Genomic DNA, 21,957 nt, shown 5'->3' with positions numbered 1-21,957 from the left:
GAGCCTTGTTTAATCTCTGGGAGCAGGAATACAAATGTGTCTGAGGTCAGAGAGACTTCATCCTGGGCCTGCACTGGGAAATGTGATGGTAAAGCTCTGGTCTTTGACAAAACCAAGTTGGTTACCTCCTGTCCCTCCTGACCCTATCTCTTTCCTGAGTCTGGTCAGTTGCAGAGGTCTCCAACACAGAATAACACCCTTCAGCCCATCAGGTCTGCACCACCTCACTGTTCAAATCCCATTATTCACCATATGGCCCAAAACCTTGGATATGAGTGCACAGTTAAATATTTAAATGTTATGAGGGTTTCTGCCTCCTTCACCCTTACAGACAGAGAGTTCCAGATTCCCACCACCCTCGGGATAAAAGGTTATTCCTGCCCTTTCCCTTAAATCTATGCCCCCTGGTTATTCATTTCACCCCATCCCCCAACCCATCAAGGGGAGAGGTTCCTTCCTGTCTACCCAATCAATGCTCATCATTATTTTAAATCTGTCAATGATGTGCCCCTTTTGTCTCCTTTGCTTTAATAAAAGCAACCCTATTTTGTCCAAAAACACAGATTGCTGGAAAAACTCAGCAGGTCTGGCAGCATCTGTGGAGATCACCCTTTCCCCAGAACTCCCTAGACTGTCCAGTCTCTGTGTCCAGTAGCTGGTGATAATATAGCTGTCATAATCTCAAAACCATCTCACAAAACAAAAAAAAATCAATGTTTTGTGCAACTCCTGTCAGATCCCATCGTGGGGTTCACAGCCAGTTGTAAAACTCCGACCCAACATGGGAGGTGCAATCTCAATCTCTCAGCTCAATCCCCTCGAATTGGCGAGACCTTGTGGTTATTACTGCAATGGTGGTGACAGCTGCAGATTTACTCAGCATTCCCTTGCATTTAAAATCAAACCTTTCATTTTCCAAGTGGGGGATTAATTGTAAAGTTTTAGTTTGGTTTCTGTGAAATTTTGCTGACCATGTTCTGCCTAAAACAGTCTCACTCTCAAGTGGATCATCCTTCTTGCAGGTGCAAAATTTAGCAATAAGAAGTCAACAGAATACAGCAGCAACAGTCCAGCCACAACTTCAAAGCGTCACTCTGAAAGCTACCCCCTCCGTTCAGCAAGTTTCAACTACCTCCCAGGCGAAAACTTCAGGACCAGCTCCTGTGGCGGCTACCAAAGGAGGCCAGTGTGAAACCATGGCAGACAGTGGAAAGAAGAGTGATATAGTCAACTCTTCCAACACTGACACCAGAGCGGTCAGTGTGACCCCCACAGCAACCCCTGTGACCACACACGCCCTCATTACCACAGGTGAGGTTATTGCCTTCAAACAACAACACTCTGCATTTAGATAGCCTTTGGTGCACTCAAACATCCCAGGCTGCTTCACCAGAGTGATGATCAAACAAAAATGACTTTTGAGTATCACTGAAAGTAGACCAGAAGTTGAAGCTTCTCGGTTTTATACTGAACAGAGCCAGGAGGTGGCAAGTGGACTTGGGGGGGATGGGGGTCGGGCGAGAGAGATTTTGTGCAGCATGAGGAAAAGATTGGTTCGGCCATCATTAGCATGGAGAACGGTTAACTGTCAATCTTCATTCTTAAACAACCAATCTTAATTCTCAGACCAATTCTGACATCTTCATTCTCAGACAGAGCAAAGATAAAGGGAATGTAGAGACAATTAGTTTATGCTGCATCCTCATGGCAATATCCTGACCAATCAGAATCCTCCATACAAGTGTGCCCTTGAACTGTGGGAAGTTAGGGAAGTGATTGCTGGGCCCCTTGCTGAGATATTTGTATCATCGATAGTCACAGGTGAGGTGCTGGAAGACTGGAGGTTGGCTAACATGGTGCCTCTGTTTAAGAAGGGCAGTGAGGACAAGCCAGGGAACTATAGACCAGTGAGCCTGATGTTGGTGGTGGGCAAGTTGTTGGAGGGAATCCTGAGGGTTAGGATTTACGTTTATTAGGAAAGGTAATGACTGATCAGGGATAGTCAGCATGGCTTTGTGCGTGGGAAATCATGTCTCACAAACTTGAGTTTTTTAAAGAAGTAATAAAGACGATTGATGAGGGCAGAGCAGTGGATATGATCTATATGGAGGTGAAAGTGAGGACTGCAGATGCTGGAGATCAGAGTCAAGATTAGAGTGGTGCTGGAAAAGCACAGCAGGTCAGGCAGCATCCGAGGAGCAGGAAAATCGACGTTTTGGGAAAAAGCCTTTCATCCAGCACCACTCTAATCGTGATCTATATGGACTTCAGTAAGGTGTTCGACAATATTCCCCATGGGAGACTGATGAGCAAGGTTAGATCTCATGGAATGCAGGGAGAACTATCCATTTGGAAACAGAATTGGCTTGAAGATAGAAGACAGAAGGTGGTGGTGGAGGGTTGCTTTTCAGACTGGAGGTTTGTAACCAGTGGAATGCCACAGGATCGATGCTGGGTCAACTGTTTTTATCATTTTATATAAAATTATTTGAATGTGAGCATGAGAGGTACAGTTAGTATGTTTGCCGATGACACCAGAATTGGAGGTCTTAGTGGACAGCGAAGAGGGTTACCTCAGATTACAACAGGATCTTGATCAGATGGGCCAATGGATTGAGGAGTGGCAGATGGAGTTTAATTTAGATAAATGCGAGGTGCTGCATTTTGGAAAAGCAAATTAGAGCTGGACTTATACACTTAATGCTAAGGTCCTAGGGAGTGTTGCTGAACAAAGAGACCTTGGAGTGCAGGTTCATAGTTGTTTGAAGTAGAGTCACAGATAGGATAGTGAAGATGATGTTTGGTATGCTTTCCTTTATTGGTCAGAGCATTGAGTACAGGAGTTGGGAGGTTATGTTGTGGCTGTACAGGACATTGATTAGACCACTTTTAGAATATTGTGTACAATTTTGTCTCCTTCCTATTGGATGGACGTTGTGAAACTTGAAAGGGTTCAGAAAAGATTTACAAGGATGTTGCCAGGGTTGGAGGATTTGAGCTACAGGGAGAGGCTGAACAGGCTGGGCTGTTTTCCCTGGAGTGTCGGAGGCTGGTGACCTTTATAGAAGCTTTTAAAATTATGAGAGGCATAGATAGGATAAATAGACAAAGTCTTTACCCTGGGGTGGGGGAGTCCAGAACTAGAGGGCATAGGTTTAGGGTGAGAGGGGAAAGATATAAAAGAGATCTAAGGGGCAATGTTGTCACACAGAGGGTGGTGCGTGTGTGGAATGAGCTGCCAGAGGATGTGATGGAGGCCAGTACAATTATAACATTTAAAAGGCATCTGGATGGGTATTTGAATAGGAAGGGGTTAGAGGAATATGGGCCAAGTGCTGGAAAATTGGACTAGATTAGGTTAGGATATCTGGTCTGCATGGATGTGTTGGACTGAAGGGTCTGTTTCCATGCTGTACATCTCTATGACCTGCCTGCTCGGAGAATGAAGATTGCCAATTAACTGTTCTTGCTCCATCTCCACTCCAATGATGGCCTGGCCAATCAGCACCCGTTTCCCATTCTGTATAAAATGGTGCCTCTTTTCTCACATCTGTTCCTTGTTCTTACGAGTGTGAGACAAAACACCTTAATTCCTCCTTTCTTTTTTTAGGTGCTGTTGAAAATTGACACACTCACATATGATGATATTAGGGCAGATTGTCAAAAACTCAATTGATGTGAACTTTTATGGTTTATAAACAAGAGGGAAGAAAGATTTGAAAGTGAAGTCAGAGCTCATAGCCATTCGTGGTGAAGTGATTGGGATTCAGGATTCAGCTTGAGGCCAGGATTGGAGAGACACAAGTATAATCTAGGCTGGAGAAAGTTCCATCGCAGGGGTGAGGCATCAGTAGGGGCAAGGCAGGCCTTGAAGGGACCTGAAAAGAAGGATAAGAATTTTTAAATTATGAGCCAGCAGCCAATTAGATCATTGTGCACAGCTCACTTCTACCCCAGATTTCAATGATCCAAAAAACGATGATCCTTCTCCCATGCAGCAGCTCCTCAGCCACACGTTCATCTGCTCTATCCTCCTATTCCTACCCTCTCTAGCTTTTTAAAAAAATTCCTGCCTAACTTCCTGTATTCTCCTTTCAAACTCTCATCCTTACCTCTTCCTCTGTCATTAGTTCCAATGCATACAACAACCTCTTGCTGATCGCTCTCTCCTGTTTGAGAAAATTCTGCACCCTCTGAGATATCCCTGATCCTGGCTGCAGGGAGACAACACAGCATTCTGAGGTCTCACTGCCAGCTGCAGAAACATCTGTCTGTGCTTCTGACTAGACAGTCCCTTATTACAATTGATCGCTTGGAATCTGGCGTGCCCCTCATTACATTAGAGCCAGTCTCAGTACCAAAAACCTGGCTGTCAGTGCTACATTCCCCTGAGAGTCCACCACCCCTTATTTTCCAAAACTGTGTGTCTGTTTGAGATGGGGATAGCTACAGGAGATTCCTGCACAGCTGGCTTTCTCTTTTTCCCCCCCATCCCCCCACCCCCAACCTTTTCTGGAAGTAACCCATCCACCTGACTGTATCTGGGGTCTACCTCCCTTCCTGCAATTACCATCCATCACACTGTCTAGCTCCTGTAAGTTCCTCATTGCCTCGAACTGCCACTGCAACTAGTCCGTGTGACCTGATAGGATTCACAACCAAATACCCATCCTGCAGACATAATTATCAGAAAGAAGGAAACTGTCTCTAATCTCCGACAGGAAAAGCATATCACTGTACTGAAGGCCATCTTTGCAGCTTAACAAATTACAGACGCAGGAAATAGCAGTCTTACTGCTTTAAAAGCACAGTTCCAGGCTGACATATACCTATGTTTTAAAGTATAATCAAGAGACACACCTCAATAACTCAAATTCTCCATTTCTGGAAACATCCTGATAAATCTTTTCTAAATCCTCTCAATTTAATAATATCCTTCCTCTAGCAGGGTGACCAGAACAGAACACAACTCTCCAGAAGAGGCCTCACCAAGGTCCTGTACAACCTCAACATCTCAAAGGACTGAGCAGTGAAGACAAACATTCTAAATGCCTTCTTTACCAACCTGTCCATCTCTGATGTAAATGTCAAAGAACTATATACAGTACCTGCACTGTGGTTCAGCCACACTTCGATAGCAAACATAACAGCTTGCTTGCTTTTCCCCCTCTGCCTACTTGTTATGAAATAATCTCGAAATATTGACTCCTGCTTGGTTCGCTTTTGTTATGGCCTCATCAACTGAGTGATGTTTGTGTATTTGTACCTTCTGATTTCTTTGTCCTTTCAGTGTCATTTAGAGTCTTATCCAAGTTTTATATATGAACTCTTTGCATTTCTTTCCAAACTGTAGTACCTCATCTACATATTGATATGATGTTAATTTGAGGGAAAGTGGAGTGGAGAGCTCCCTCACCCTTTGAGATATTGTGCGACCATCTTCTTTGTCTGTTTTACAAAGGACAATTTGGTTTGATTTAAAGCCTCTCTCGAAAAGAGAGCAGCTCCAACAGTGCAGCAGCCCCACCAGGCTGTAGCGGAGGGCTGAGATCAGAGTGGTGCTGGAAAAGCACAGTAGGTCAGGCAGCATCCGAGGAGCAGGAAACATCGATGTTTAGGGCAGGAGCCCTTCAGCAGGAATCAGTAATGAAGGATTGACCTGGTCTGTGGAAGTCAAATGGCCTTCAGACTAAGAAATTAGAGGGTTTTTTAAAGTTGGTTCACAGGATGTGGGTGTCACTGAAGAAAAGAACCATAGGCTAGGCCAGCATTTATTACCCATCCCTAATTACCCAGAGGGCAGTTAAAAGTCAAACACATTGCTGTGGGTCTGGAGTCGCACGTAGGTCAGACCAAGTAAAGATGGCAGTTTCCTTCCCTGTAGGACCTTGATGAACCAGATGGACATGTGCACCAATTGACGGTTGTTGCCAGATTTTTATTGAATTCCAGTTTCAACATCTCCCATGATGGGAGTTGAACTGAAATCTCTGGAACATTAATAACAATGGGTTAATAATTGAAAATTTGTGGGTGCTGGAGATCTGAAACAAACAAACAGAAAATGCCGGAGAAACTCAGCAGGTTAGGCAGGGTCTGTGGAGTGAGAAATGCTTAACGATTGGAGTCCTGTGACTGGTTTGCATGTGCAGTGACATTAACTACACCGCTGCCTACCTCATGTGTCATGTACTAGAAGGACTTGTGTATTTATTGACGTACTACAAGTCCAGAGTATCTGACGCTGACTTGCCTGAAATATCTCAGTTCCTGGGATAAGGTTTTTTTAAACTTGCCATATGTGCAAAGGTAATATTTGTGCTTAGAAATGAGCCTGAGTGTCTTTGTTTGCTAACTGGAGTGTTTGGTACGCTGGGGAATGGTGTGTTCAGTGTGTGGCAGACTGATGTGAGGCAGTAGCTTGTTGCTTTATTCCCGGAGAGTGGACCTTTGTGAAGGTACAGGCAGCCGAAACCACAAAACCAACAGGCAGCAACGTCCTGACTCCCTGTTAAATCAGGTCAGCGGCAGCCTCCAGAACCCGGAATCCAACAGCAGGCTTGACACAATTGGCCAGACTTTACCTTTATCCCTGTTTAACCCTGCGCGTGCTGGGAAAAGTGGATGAATGACATTTAAGATGTTCGCTGGTATGGATTACTGCAAATTTTCAGCAAGTTGACAGCAACACACTGCTATAATCTGAGAGCCCCTTAAGAACCCTCTCTCTTCTCTCCCCCCCCCACACACACACACACACACACACACACACACGCGCGCGCACACACATTTTCTCCAGTTAAGCGGCTCCAAGCTGGGAGACCACTTCCCTGTCAGAACCAGTGAAAATGAAGCCTGTCCAAGCACCTCATCCTTGTTCCTGTTTCCAGTTTCTGTGGAGATGCTGCTGTTGGACTGGGGTGGACAGAGTCAAAATCACACAACACCAGGTTATAGTCTGACAGGTTGACAGGTTTATTTGGACACAGAACGATGTCTCCCTATGAGTTGCCTTTCCTTTGTCTTTAGAATAAGTAACCCTTACCAAACTCCCTTCATTTCCTGATCCTGTGCAACAGGTACTGCCTGTCATTGTGTTAGGACTATGTTAAGTAGATTAGATTACCTACAGTGCGGAAACAGGACCTTCGGCCCAACAAGTCCACACCAACCCACCGAAGCGCAACCCACCCATACCCCTACACTTACCTCACACTACGGGCAATTTAGCATGGCCAATTCACCTGGCCCGCACATCTTTGGACTGTGGGAGGAAACCGGAGCACCCGGAGGAAACCCACGCAGACACCGGGAGAATGTGCAAACTCCACACAGACAGTTGCCTGAGGCGGGAATTGAACCCTGGTCTCTGGCGCTGTGAGGCAGCAGTGCTAACCACTGTGCCACCGTGCCGCCCACAGTCATAGTCCTATAGCATGGAAACTGGCCTTCCAGTCCAATCCGTCCGTGCTGATGATATCCGAATGTGACCTCGTCCTGTTTGCCAGCATTGGGGCCATGTGCCTCTTAAACCCTTCCTTTTTTTTTAAAAGATATTTTTATTAGAAATTTAATATTTTGACAGATTTACAAAAATAAACAGAACTTTCAAGCACAAACATTAATATAAAAATAGATCTTAAATATATAATCATCAAAATTCAAAGGAATGATACTAAAGAAGAAAGAAAAACAATGAAACTCAGTTAACTACTAATCTAATCCACAATTATCCAGAGTGTATAGTTGAGTCACTTACATCCTTCAAACAAGAGAAAATGTTCTCTAATACACTCATAACAGTATAATAAAAAGGAAACTATTTCCAAACAATAAGAACAAAAAAAAACATGTTTGAATGGAGATCCTCCCCCTTGTTCTCAGGGGGCCTTACTTCCTTTCTAAAGGTCCACCATATCCTCTCCCAAACAGTGTCCCACCCTTGACCCGGGCGCTCCTTAATAGGATTTAGATATAATACCGAGCTAGAGTTAACAGTGAGCGCCCCACCCCCACCCCTCCCCACCCAGACCTGAGTATATCTGATAGCATCAATGCCACGTACAAACACACATAACTATAAAATTACAACTCCAACAAATTACAGTTAAGTATAATAACATAAAATAGCAAGGGAAGACAACCCCGCTCCCAGAAACAAAAGTAAAGTAGAGTAAAGTATCCATTTCTCCCCACGGAGTGTGGAAGAGGCAAGCCAACATAAATTGTCTCTTACGATTTATTTAAACGAGTCTAAAAGTTCCTTAGCCTCTTCTGGTGATCTAAAATTATACTCGGATCCTTCGTGGGTAAAGCATAACGTCGCTGGGTAGTGTAAGGTGTATTGAATATTTAAGTTCCTTAGACATTTCTTCACCTCATCAAACGCCTTCCTCCTTCGTGCCAAAGCTGGGGAGAAGTCCTGAAATAACATAATCTTGGATCCTTCATGGATCATGGCTTTAGGATCCTTTTCAAGCTTTCTGGAGGCGTCCAGGAGTATCTGCCTCTCCCTATAACTCTGCAGCCGGAACAGGACCGGGCGTGGGCGCTGGTTTGGGCCAGATCCGCGTACTGCGACCCGGTAGACCCACTCCACCCTTACCCGGTCAGTTTCAGCCCCCAGGTTTAAAAGCTGGGGCAGCCATCGCTCCAGAAATACTGCTAACTGTCCCTTCTCTTCTTGTTCAGGGAGGCCCAGAAGACGGATATTCTTTCTCCGATTTCTATTATCCAGGTCATCCATGTAGATTTCAAAGGCCCGGACTCTCTGCTCCAGAGCTCGCACCTGTTCTGCAGCAGTTTGTGCTGCAGCCTCGGAGGTTGTGGCCTTTAGCTCCGCCCCCTTCACTCGGCCCTGTAATTCCTCAATAGCCTGGCTGTGCTTTTGTAGCTTTTCTTCGAATGCGTTCCATCTCTGTCTGGATTCTGCGATGAAATTGACGAGTGTCGTTTCCAGCCTGGCAATCATCTCTTCAAGGCCTGTTTTTACATCAGCTGCAGCCGGAGGAGGAGAGGAGGGTGGGGGAGGGGTCTTTGTTTTCTGAGAGCTGCGGGATCCCTTTGGTTTACTCATTATCCACTTAATATTAAACTGCTTAAATATAATAGTAAGCAGCTAATTAAGGTTAGAAATTTTTTTTGGGTGGTTTGGTAAGTGTGGGGGGGGTGAGTAACTCACTTTACCCAGGTTTTGGGAAGAGCACTGTAAACTCAGACTTGCTGAGTCGCCGCCATCTTGGATCTCCTCTTAAACCCTTCCTATTCATGTATCCATCCAGGTGCCTTTTAAATGTTGCATAGTCCACAGTTCTACAGCACAGAAACAGACTTGTTGGTCCAGATGTTGGTTCATGATTTAGGAGAGGAAGTGATGACCCAATCGGGAAGCATTACAAGCATCAGCTTTGGTCTGCGTTGTGATGAAGGGCTTTTGCCCGAAACATCAATTTTCCTGCTTCTCGGATGCTGCCTGAACTGCTGTGCTTTTCCAGCACCACTCTAATCTTGACGCTAATCTCCAGCATCTGCAGTACCCACTTTCGCCTGGGTTGTGATGTGTCCAGTGTTTGGATAACTGGTCATCACAGACCCAGTAATAGTATCGGCATCGACCATGTGACACCACGCAAATACTGGGCCGTCAGAAATTCAAGGAAGAGTCTAGCAGCTATCCCGGGGATTGTCAACCTCTGGTAATTTTCAACCTCCAAGGGGGATGTTCGATTGGGCTCCTTTTACTAGTGAGGCCTCTGAACACTAGGTCCAACCCGATGAGAGCAGGTCCGTATTCTGAGACACATCCCTTTGTGTTCCTTTTTAATTGATTCCGGAGGCCTGGGCTGTTCTGGCTGAGTGAGAGTTCATCGCATCAGAGAAGATGCGGAACTACCTTCCCAAACCACTCATTTCAAAAATTCAACAAGCCTGCTCCACAGTCCCATTTGGAGCACTGGCAATGGGTTCGGACAGCACCTTATGAAAAGGATACAAATCAATAAAAATTGGAGCCTTTGATTTAGTCAGGATGAAGGGGATATAGTTATGAAAGGGTGCTTAAGGTTTATTTAATTAGAACTAAGATGGTTATGAAGTGACCCAGAGGAGAGTGGCAAGGTTATAAAAGGCTAGATTAATGGAAACTGCATCAAAACAAGATTTAAACAGAAGTTTACAAGAAGTATTCTTTATATAGAGTGTGGTCACAACAACTTTACATTTATATAGCATCTTTAACACGGTTCAAACCTGGGAGTCGTGTGCCTCTGTAGCTCGGTTGAACAATAGGCAAAGGATTGATTGACCCCGAACCTGGGCAGAATCTTCCCATGAGGTTGACCCTCTCTGGTTTAATCTTCTGAGCCAAAGCTGAGAACGTTGTGAAGTTCTGCTTTTTGAGTTACTAGTTGAGATGGCACTACTGAATGAAAAATAATTTGGCTTCCAATTAATGCTTTGATCATTGAGTGTTAGCTTTGTAAATCTCTCTGCAAATTATCTGTTTCTGAGCTGCAGATGGTTGGAGGATTATAGTGTGAGGCTGCCTTGATTCTCTCCCTGATTCTAATTGTGTCCTTCAAAGGTGAACCTCCCCAGTCTCTGACCTTGTTAGATGAGTTGCTGGAAGTTCAGCATTGAACAGCCATTAGTGCGACCAGTAGAGTGGCAATCTTTTCTTTTCCATCAGACAGATTGGGCCAAAGTCTGTGTTAGCTTTAATCCAGGGCTATATGAACAGTGCAGCAGACAGTGTGTGTCTCAGGGATATGTAAAGAGGGATTAGCGGTCTGGAGCCTGGGTTACTGAATGATCCCTTGAAAGAGAGGGAGGTGCTGCTTAAAGATACAAAAGATTATTATTTAACTCAATCCTTTCGAACTAATGGCAGCATTTTCTCTTGTGTTCAATGCACAAGAGCAATTTTATTCCTAACTGGAAAGTGCAAAGAGCTGGTTTCCATTACTCTGAGTCAATGTTGGCCAGAGCTGTTTGAAGCCAGACTCCTTCAAGGCTGTAGCTGGTGCGTTTGATTTAGCGTTGTGTTGTGTGAGAGTATCCCAGCAGCAAGACTGAGACAATTGGGCACATTGTGCTGGGGAGTGTGCTTTAATAGTTTTATTTTGTCAAACTGTGAACCTTCGCATTGAACTGAATCAATGACTCGTGGTCAGCAGGTGCCTGAACACTCGACTGAACCTGTTGAGAAGACATGGGAGTTGGGGGTGGGGAGGGAGGTGGAGGAAATGCAGTGCTGTGCTGTTTGGATAACCATGCCTTTGGCAGGGAGAGAACAGAAGAGGTACGCACAGCCACTGAGTTACAGAGTGTCATACTGTCAGGGGTGGGTCAGTAAGATGTTAACTCTGTTTCTCCTTCACTACGGTTGCTGCCAGACCTGCTGAGTTTCTCCAGTAATTTCTGTTTTTGTTTCACATTTCTGGCATCTGCAGTTCTTTGTTTTTTTTTTATCAGCTCTTGTTATTCGCAGCTTCCTGTTTGTGTGGGGGCTTCCTGTGTGCACAAGGCAGTTTTTTGTCCTACCTTTCAACGGTGACTACGCATGCTCATTGGTCAGCAGCTCATTGGCTGAGAAGTGGTTTGGAATGTCCTGAGGTTGTGAAAAGCACAGGAGGAAAGCCAAGTTTTTCCTTCATTGTCTCACGGTGACAGCAGGATGAGATGTGGGGGCCACATTACAGAGAGGTTTTCTGAGCTTCAGGAATTGTTTGGATAGCTACATTGAGAAAGTGAGGACTGCAAATGCTGGAGATTAGAGTCGAGAGAATGGTGTTGGAAAAGCACAGCAGGTCAGACAGCATCTGAAGAGCAGGAAGAGAGCAGGCAAAAGCCCTTCATCAGGAATGAGGAGCTGAGGGAGTAGAGAGATAAATAGGAGGGGGTGGGGTGGGGCTGGGAGTGAAGGTAGCTGAGTGTGCAGTTCGTGGATGGAGGTGGGGGATAAAGGTGATAGGTCAGAGGGGATGGTGGAATGGATAGATGGGAAGGAAGAGTGATAGGTGGGACAGGTCACGAGGGCGGTGCTGAGCTGGAAGGTTGGATGTGAGATAAGGTGGGGGAGAAGGGAAATGAGGAAATGCACATTGATGCCCTGGGGTTGGAGGTTCCTGAGGTAGAAGATGAGACGTTCTTCCCCGAGGCAAAAGATACATTCCCCCAGCCTCACCCCCCCCCCCCTCCCCCCGCCCGTGTTTATTTCACCACTCCCTTGGCTCCCAGCCTCATTCCTGATGAGGGTCTTTTGCCTGAAACGTCAATTCTCTTGCTCCTTGGATGCTGCCTGACCCACTGTGCTTTTCCAGCACCATGCTCTCCACTGGATAGCTACTGTGTCTGCTCTGCTGCCTGCACTGGTTTGTAATTTGCCAGAGAGACAGTGAGCGATGTGGTTCTCAGAGCTAGGAACCACAGGGTGCTGCAAACAATGAGTGATTTCTGCTTGAAGAGGTTTCAAAATGTTATCTCTGTGTAAATAATGCATAAGGTAAATGACTTACACACACACACACACACTCTGAGAGATGTGGTGGAGTGTTGGGGGATGGTGACAGTGGGGGTGGGGGCTGTTCTGCACATAATGGGCTATTTCTGAGCATCAGGTACAGGAAGTGTCCCAGGAAGTGTTCAGTCCCCCAGGGCAGTCAGCTTTCAAAGAGCCTGTTAAATATTGCAGTTGCTCACACGGCATGCTCTCAATCCTGGGAAAAGTTCCTGTAAACCAAGAGGGTATCGGTAATATGTGAGGCCGGTGTTAATAGGGTTAATCTGGCAGAAAACCCTGCAAAGAGGCAATTAATTCTAGTCGGGGGATAATGAGGAGAGACGGTATTGCAGCCGGACTGTCTGACAAAGGAACTGCTTATTCAGCTACACATGGTAGGGATGGTAAGTTTCTAAAATGTTTGCTGTTTTTTTTAAAAGGAGAAAACAAACAATTTTGCTGATTCATAATGTGGCACCTTCAAGATTTGACAAAAGACTTGAGGCAGTGAATGAACTTCCAGAACCAGTAAAGCTAGCTTTCTGGTTACTGTTTGAAACCATTCCTCCCTCCTCCCTCCCCCACCCCCATCCTTTACTCAGTTTTTAATCATTAATGATAAGATTAATGAGCAATTCCTTTAAGTCTTGTGCCCATTTTGTGGAGCTGAGTGAATCTGTGTTTGTTGAACTGTATTGTGTGGGAATGCAGCTGTCTGTTGCAATGAAATTGATGTTGTGTGTAGATGCGGGCTGATGTAGCAGCCTCCTGTGTTCTTTTGGAGGGATTTGTGGAGATGCATTTAATTAATTGTTGACCCATACAGGAAAGGACTGAACATCCAGTACAGAGTGATAGCAGACAAATCTCAGGTCACGAGCTGCGAGTGGTTTTGTTTAGATTTTAGACTAGGTGAATGTAGCCAAGCTCTCATGAACTATGGTGTGAGCTGAATTTTGTTCTTTCATAGGGACTCAACTCTGTGTTATTGGGTCTAGTTCCACACTGCAATCCACCCCGTTGGGAGGGTTCTATTCCTGATGATGGGCTTTTGTCCGAAACGACAATTTTCCTGCTTCTCGGATGCTCCCTGAACTGCTGTGCTTTTCCAGCACCCCTCTAATCTAGAACCCAGTTGGGAGGTCACCACGGTGTAACAAGACTCCTGTAGGTATTGGGGATTCTAGTGCTAGGGGGCATGGTCTAAGAATTAAGACCAGACTGTTCACTGGAGATGTTAGGAAACACTTAGACACACAGAGTAGGAGAGGTTTGAAATTCTCTTCCACAACCAGAAATCAATACTGGATCAGTTAAATTTAAATCTGAGATTTATTTTGTGTGAAGCGAAGTACTAAGGGAAATGGGCCAAGTGCAGTGATGTGGAGTTAGGCCTTACATCAGCCCTGATCTCTCTGAATGGTGGATTAGACTTGAAGCATGAATGGCCTGTGCTGTTCCTGTTGGCTCTCACTCAGTATACAAGTGCATATTGGAGATATGCAGTGACACATGAGACTGACACTGAGAGACAGGAGTCAGCGATGGTGTCATCAGCTGTTGTACTAGTGTCATTGGCTGTGGGCAGTCCTCGTGTGTGGAGAGGGGGTGTGTTGGCACAAATATCTGTGCCTCTCATTAAAGAGCTGGTGCTAGATGTTTGGGGAGCATCTGGGAGTATAAAGTACTGTGGAATAGATTTGGTTATTGGAAATATTGAAGTTAGTGTATCAGTGGAGGTTTCACACATTGCACATTCCCACCAGTACCCACCCCATCTCTTCACCCCCCAACCCACTCAATGACCCATTCACCATCTCTCCCCCCACCCTCATAACTATACATGATCATCCACCCAACCCGCACGCTGTCTCCTCTCCCTGACCCGCGCACCCTCCCCCCTGCGCCCTCCCCCTTGCCCCCGAGTCCCGTGGCCTCCCCCTTCTCCCCTGACCTGCAGGTGTCCCCCTGTTCCTTCCTTTTCAGGGAAGGTAATCTGTCATCCTTACCCGGTCTGGGGTAACTCGTGACTTGAGACCCACAGCAATGCATTTGACTCTGAACTGCCCTCTGGCCAATTGGGTTGGATAATAAGTGAGACACCCATATCTCAGGAGCAATTTTTTAAAAAGTAAGTGACAGAACATTAAAATTCCGAAGCTTATCAAAGTTTTAGTTTTTTTGGCGCGTACCTTTGTGTACAGAGGTGGTGAATGGCACTGTGCTGGCCTCCAGTTAAATACAGGAATGTGGACCCAAAAACCTGATCTTCCCTCAAGAGGCTAAGGTCTTTGCTGAAGTGTTCGATTGATAAGTTGGGGGGAAGGGGCAGAAAGAGAATTATATTGAGCCACGTTTCACCGTTCTCCAATGACCTCAAATGAAAGCAGTGCACCGGATGAAGGAGCAAGGCTCCAAAAGCTTGTGATTTCAAATAAACCTGTTGGACCGTAACCCGGGATTGTGAGACTTCTGGCTTTGTCCACCCCATTCCCACACCACTTCGATATCAAAGATCTAATGATCTGGATTGCTGCTTTCCTGGTCATTTAAATCCAATACCAAACCCCAGGGGATCTCCAGGTATCTGCCAACAATGATGACATCAAACACAGCATGCAGCCAATCACATGGAGATATTCTTTTTAGGCACCAAACCAGGAAGTCTGTTGGATTGGCTGTCCACTTATTTATAAATATTTCAGCAAAATATCAGTCGTTTAAAATTGGGAAACTCAGGGAATATTTAATCATTTCAAAAAAAAGTTTGATGCTATACAAAGATTGAACTTGTTTTCCTGGATGGGATTTCAGCAGTTGTTATTAAAATCACATGCCGTTTTGGGGGAAAGAAGTATCCCCGTTGTACCTCAGTAACAAACGACAGCTTTTTCCATGTACTTTTAAAAATTATTGGAGACAAAGGCACATCCTCTGCTGTGCGAGCCCGGATTTCCAGGCTAATGTCTCTCTTGAACTCCCAGGCTGCAATGTATTTTGAAATGATTTTGAACACAGGATTCCAGCTCAGAACTGAAGAACACTCAATGGCAGATTCAGAGTTCGTGCTGCCTGATAGGAGACCACTAAAGTCCTGAAGCATTTAATACTGTGAAACTCTGCCCAAGGAAATGAAATTTGTAGCATTTACCTCTTGGAGGTTATTTTAAAATTTAAATTCCAATTGAGAATGATATCAAGGAATTATGAAGCTGTAATGTAGTCAGTGAGAGAAACGGTTAAAGTTATTTCACAGGACCGTTTCAGTGCTCACCTGAAGAGGGATGAAGTTGTAAGAAATCATTAAGAATCAAACCTGTAAGTCATATCTCATGCAGCCACTATGTTTTTATTTAATAAGATCGCTGTTAATGTGGGTTATCCAGTGGGTAAAACTTCATTACCTTATCATCAGGCATTTCATAACACTCTACATGTGAGGCTTTTTAAAAGGTTAAGACAGAATGAATTTAACTAAAATTAATTTATTGGATTGGTTACTAATTTGCTAATATAAAGTTCTGGACAGTGAACAATAATAAAGGGATTGTTCCACATGAACGACGTAAAGAAAATGTTCTACTATTGTTCTCTGACTCTGACTCTGGGGGGGATTAGAACACCTTGGTCATTTTTGACTGGTGCAGATGTGATGGCTAAAGGGCCTTTCTCTGTGCTGTAGATCGCTGATTATTTTAAATTTGCTGATGGTACCTTTTGTGAGCAGGGAGAGAGACAACATTCAAAATGTATTGGGAATTAATTAAGGAAATAGGAAAGGCAGGGCAGTCAGGGCTACCTTCATTAATGTAAATTCACGTTGATGTACATTTAACGAGTGAAACATGAATTTTAAATGCACAATAAATGTGCTCCATTAGCGAAATATTGATTTTGATTTTGGTCATTTGTCACTAAATGTGTCCAGTCTGTATGGACCTATTAACCACTTCAGTTTGATTCATCAAGGGGATGGTTGCAGTTATTGGAAACTCGTAACTTATTAAATCCAAGTCAGGAATACTGCAACCTGGCTTTTCATTTCCATTTCTTCTATGTTCTTGTATGAAAGTTTTGAACATTTTACTGGGATAGAGTTTGTTCTGGGGATGGGAGGTCTTCAGCTGATACACAGTAACTAGCCCATACATGGGAGGTGTGTGAACCTGACTAACCACATGGTACTCCCCAACATCTACAAGGGTCCTTCTAGTTTCCTCAGTTGGAAGCACCATCCCAAGTCAGTGTTACCTTGGAGACAGTGGGAATACTTAAGAATTTGGCCACTGTCCTCATCTGGAATCAGTCACTCACTTCAATAGGCTGGCAAAGGAGTGCAGAGTCTAGAAGGGTGGTGCTGGAAAAGCACAACAGGTCAAGCAGCATCCGAGGAGGAGCAGAGTCGACCATTTGGGCCTAAGCCCTTCATTCCTGTTGATTCCCTGCTCCTTGGATACTGCTTGACCTGCTGTGTTTTTCCAGCACCACACTTTATCAACTCTGACTCTCCAGTATCTGCAGAGCTCACTTTCTCCTGGCAAAGGAGTGCAGGATTTTAATTGGCAACTCTCAGAACCAGACTGACCACAATCTGAGTACCATATTTGGCCACCACCTTATGCTATTATTAAGTCCTCTAATTTCACCTCCCAAACATTGTCCACCTCCTGCTGAATCCCTTGCTTGTAGCTTTGTCACTTTCAGAATCAACTATCTTCCTTAAACTTAAAGTCACAAGTCATAGAGAAGTCATGTCAAACTCTGCTTAATTCCTTGCTTATACCAAATCTCTTCCCATTACCCATCACCCTTGTGCTACTTGCTTGACCCTAAGATAAACAAATGTTTTATTTCAAAATGTTCAAAATCCCTCCATAACCTCCAAGTCTGCAATCTCTGGTAGACCAACAACCGTCAAGATTAATTCAATCTGTTGTGTAAGGGCTTTAGGACCCTGGGGCAGCACAGTGATGATGTAATGGAGTGGTTCCTCATTGGGCATAAGTAACACCATAGGGGCGGAGTTAAAGAAACCAAGAGAAATGGCTGTGGAGCGAGGCAGAAGTCTGAAATCTAACCATATGAATGTTATAAACACATGCAGAGAAGCATAAGGCGTAGACCAATTAGCATTAGGCAGTAGAATTTGTGGAGTAGTCTTTCAATAAAGCGATAACAAGATTAGAGGCTGGTATGTCTCTCAATACCATGTATTGGAGTATTTCATCGTGATAATGAAGAAACTTGAATCTGAAGACAGTTCTGACATCACCTTCTCCTTGAGCAATCTGTCTTGACCAGAACTGGGTGTAATATGAAACCACACTCCTCTAACTCTGACCATCTGAACATCCTGATTTTAGTGTTCACCCTCCCGGCACGCACCCACCACCGCCATTGGTGGTCACTCCTAAGCTATCCCTGGACATTTCTCCATAAAGTCCTGCCTCTCACTTCTTCTGGAAGGTTCTCCTGAAAACCTTCAACCAAACTTTCAATTGTCTGCCCTCAGGTCACTCAATGCTGCTCAACGTCCAACAACATCCTAGATTGCCACAGTGAGGTGCTTTTGTGGTGTTTTGTTCAATTCAGGATGCTATAAAAATGAATTGTCAGTCTATGCCTCAACTACTTGCAAGATTAACTAATTTAGCAAATACTGAATTGTCAGCACTTGTTATGTTGTGGTTGTATAGGATGTTGGTGAGGCCAAATTGGAGGTCTGTGTACAATTCTGGTCGCCCTGTTTATAGGAAGGATATTATTAAATTGGAAAGGGTGAAGAAAGATTTACAAGGGTGCTACTGGGACTGAAGGGTTTGCATTATAAGGAGAGGCTGCAGGGGCTGGGATATTTTCACTAGATATAGGAGGTTGAGAGATGACCATGTAGAGATTTATAAAGTCACGAGGGGCATAGATAGCAAAAGTCTTTTCCCTCGGTGGGGGAGTTCAAAACTAGGGGGCATATTTTTAAGGTGAGATGAGAAAGATTTAAAAGGGACTTGACGGGCAACATTTTCTCACTCACAGTATGTGGAATCAACTGCCTGAGGAAGTGGTAACAACATTTGGACAGGCACATGGATAGGAAAGATTTAGAGGGATTTGAGCCAAGTGCTGGCAAATAGCACTAGTTCAGTTGAGGAAACCAGGTCAGCATGGACGAGTTGGGCAGAAGAGTCTGTTTCTGTGCTGTATGACTTTATGACTCAATGACTATTAATGTATTGGAGGAAGTTAAAAGAAAGAGAGTTTTGGGAATTTGTCACAGCTGTAGAGCCATATGTGGTTTTTGGTGAGTTGTGTAGCCTGATCCTGATATATATTGATCAAACATCTTCTGTTGTTTGATTAATGTCTCTTGTTTTGCTTTGTTAAACTTGTGTTAACACTGTACTCGTGTGAGAGAATCATTCAATTAATCATTTTTGGTAAAACTTTCCACTATTGTCTGTTATTGGCATTTGTGCGGCAAGCACCAAGATGTTTTATTTTTGATAATGTACAAAGTAAATCCTTTCTTGTGTTAAGGCCTGATTACCAAGGTTACCAAGGCCTGATCTAGGCTATCTGCCACAAATTTCCAGAACAGCGCATATTATCATTGGAACAAACACAATAGCAATTTGTGGGTGGGGTAAAGGCAGGACCACATGATGGGTCTGAATACTGTATTTCTCTATGGAAATGAGAGTTGGTCAGACCATACTCTTAGTCAGAGTCATAGAGATGTACAGCATGGAAACAGACCCTTCGGTCCAACTTGTCCATGCCGACCAGATATTCCAACCCAATCTAGTCCCACTGCCAGCACCCGCCCCATATCCCTCCAAACCCTTCCTATTCATATACCCATCCAGATGCCTTTTAAATTTTGCAGTTGTACCCGCCTCTACCACTTCCTCTGGGCAGCTTGTTCCATACACGCATCACCCTCTGAATGAAAACGTTGCCCTTCAGATTTCTTTTATATCTTTCCCCTCTCAACCTAAACCCATGCCCTCTAGTTCTGGACTCCCTGACCCCGGGGAAAAGACTTTGTCTATTTATCCTATCAATGCCTCTCATGATTTTATAAACCTCTATAAGATCGCACAATGATAGGTTGACCTTTTTATGTGAAATATATTGGAAGGGTTGAAAATTATTCCTTTCCCATTGCCTCGCTGTCAGAGTTTCCAGGTTCCCGATTATTCCCATTGACCCCACTTCCTTGAGCAACCAAAGCTATTTTGACATCCCACATTGATATGCTCACACCCAAGGAGCTGAATGCCCACCTTTAGGTCTATGCAATGTATTTAATTTTATCAATAGATACTTACCGAGTCAAGTTTTACTTCAGCAGTGAGAGTTGGTGGAGATGCTTGGTCAACTATACTCAAGCTCAACCATTACCTGATTAATTATGGTAATGGCTAGTTGTAATAATTTTCAATATGACTTAAAAGCAAGAGTGAAATGTAAAAAACTGATGCTAAACTCAAGCGTTCCTTACAACACCTTGGATAGAATTCCAAGAAAGACTGTTGGATGTTTAGCTTTTAAATAAATATGCAGCCAAATTTATTTAATTAAATTTCAGCTGCTCTGATTTCACAGCAGTAGCTGCTATACTAGAGGCAGCTTCTTTGATTTCATTGGGAAACCTCTTGGTGGAGCGAGGGGAACTGCTTCAAAGAAATTTAACTCAATGAAGGGGTTTTAATTTAAAAATACGCATCAAAATACAGGATGTCACCATTTCATGGCTAATAGCCTATACAATTTGACATGTTTCTAGGGCAGTTCAGGACAAATAATGCATGGAGTATACTTTCCAGAGATTTCAGGAGCATGGATAGGTGAATGGCCAAGATCTTTGCCCCGGGGTAGGAGAGTCTAAAACTAGCGGGCATAGGTTTAGGGTGAAAGAGGAAAGAATTAAAAGGGATATGAGGGGCAACTTTTTCATGCAGAGGGTGGTGTGTGTGTGTGTGTGGAATGAGCTGCTAGAGAAAGTGGTGGAAACTGGTTCAATTACAACATTGAAAAGGAATCTGGATGGGTATATGAATAGGAAGGGTTTAGAGGGATATGGGCCAAATGCTGGCAAATGGGACTAGATTAATTGAGGATATCTGGTCAGCATGGATGAGTTTGACGGAATGGTCTGTTTCCGTGCTGTATATCTCCGATTCTGAGTACCCCTGAGAGTGAAATGCTCTCAGATCCCTGAAGCAAGTGATTCATGAAAACTTTCTTTGGGGCATATTTATTTAGTTCATTTTGGGGTTTGGGAGAGCTCAGCACTGAGCTAAAGAGGGAAGAACATTCCTGATCAGTGTCTGGTCTGAACAGTTTGACGGTGTTGGGTTAGAGTTCCAGTGTTCAGGGAGGCTCATCAACATTAAACTAATGATCCACACGACTTCCCAGCATTGAACTGAGCACATTCCCCACTGACGAGCCTCAAACCATTATTCCTGGAGTCATCACAAAAATTATCAAAGTTTGCAAACTCCCCAGTTGTCCTGACTTTTAGAACTAGATTGATATCTGGTTCTATTTCACTGTCAGTATTTAACATGATTACTATTTAACACAAAGCAATAGAATCTATTGATTCTATAGTTATCTAGAATTATATTCTGTATTGATTCTACCAGAAAAGCAATTATGAACCATCTATGTAACATTCCACTAGTTAAAACTCTAACCCCTTCTACACTTTATGCGCACATATTGACAGGAATTAAATAAAAACTGGGTGTTGTGGATTTAGGGAAAGTCTGGGAAAGTAGTTCAGTGGTATCTGTCCACAGGCTGGGCTGAGATCATTGTTCTTTGCTGGTCAGGACTGACTGCTCCTCGATCTTCCTACTCCCGGTGCGTGTTCATTAAGCACGGAGTGACTGGTTCATACTTGTAAAGTTTGTGACTTATTGGTTAAGAGCCAGAGCTTACAGCATATCGGAAAGATGTTGTGAAACTTGAAAGGGTTCAGAAAAGATTTACAAGAATGTTGCCAGGGTTGGAGGATTTGAGCTATAGGGAGAGGCTGAACAGGCTGGGGCTGTTTCCCCTGGAGTGTCGGAGGCTGAGGGGTGACCTTATAGAGGTTTACAAAATTATGAGGGGTATGGATATGGTAAATAGGCAAAAGTCTTTTCCCTGGGGTGGGGGAGTCCAGAACTAGAGGCCATAGGTTTAGGGTGAGAGGGGAAAGATATAAAAGAGACCTAAGGGGCAACTTTTTCACACAGAGGGTGGTGCGTGTATGGAATGAGCTGCCAGAGGATGTGGTGGAGGCTGGTACAATTGCAACATTTAAAAGGCATTTGGATGGGTATATGAATAGGAAAGGTTTGGAGGGATATGGGCCGGGTGCTGGCAGGTGGGACTAGATTGGGTTGGGATATCTAGTCAGCATGGAAGGGTTGGACCGAAGGGTCTGTTTCCATGCTGTGCATCTC

At 44.2% G+C, this 21,957-nt stretch overlaps 1 protein-coding gene across 3 annotated transcripts in view; it reads left to right on the top strand.

Moving 5' to 3' along the window:
• LOC132833633 (polyhomeotic-like protein 2) overlaps nt 1-21,957 on the top strand; it is a 470,309-nt gene that overhangs the window by 402,415 nt on the left and 45,937 nt on the right. For all 3 annotated transcript variants that reach the window (XM_060852049.1, XM_060852048.1, XM_060852047.1), the window contains exon 7: nt 1,023-1,311. In XM_060852049.1, coding sequence (XP_060708032.1) covers nt 1,023-1,311 — 289 coding nt within the window. The remainder of the gene's footprint in view (nt 1-1,022; nt 1,312-21,957) is intronic.

The sequence above is a fragment of the Hemiscyllium ocellatum genome, chromosome 37 (genome assembly GCF_020745735.1).
Source record: "Hemiscyllium ocellatum isolate sHemOce1 chromosome 37, sHemOce1.pat.X.cur, whole genome shotgun sequence".
In the NCBI taxonomy this organism is placed as follows: Eukaryota; Metazoa; Chordata; class Chondrichthyes; order Orectolobiformes; family Hemiscylliidae; genus Hemiscyllium; species Hemiscyllium ocellatum.
Note: the sequence above shows the minus strand (reverse complement) of the source record. Positions and strands in the feature narration are given on the sequence as shown.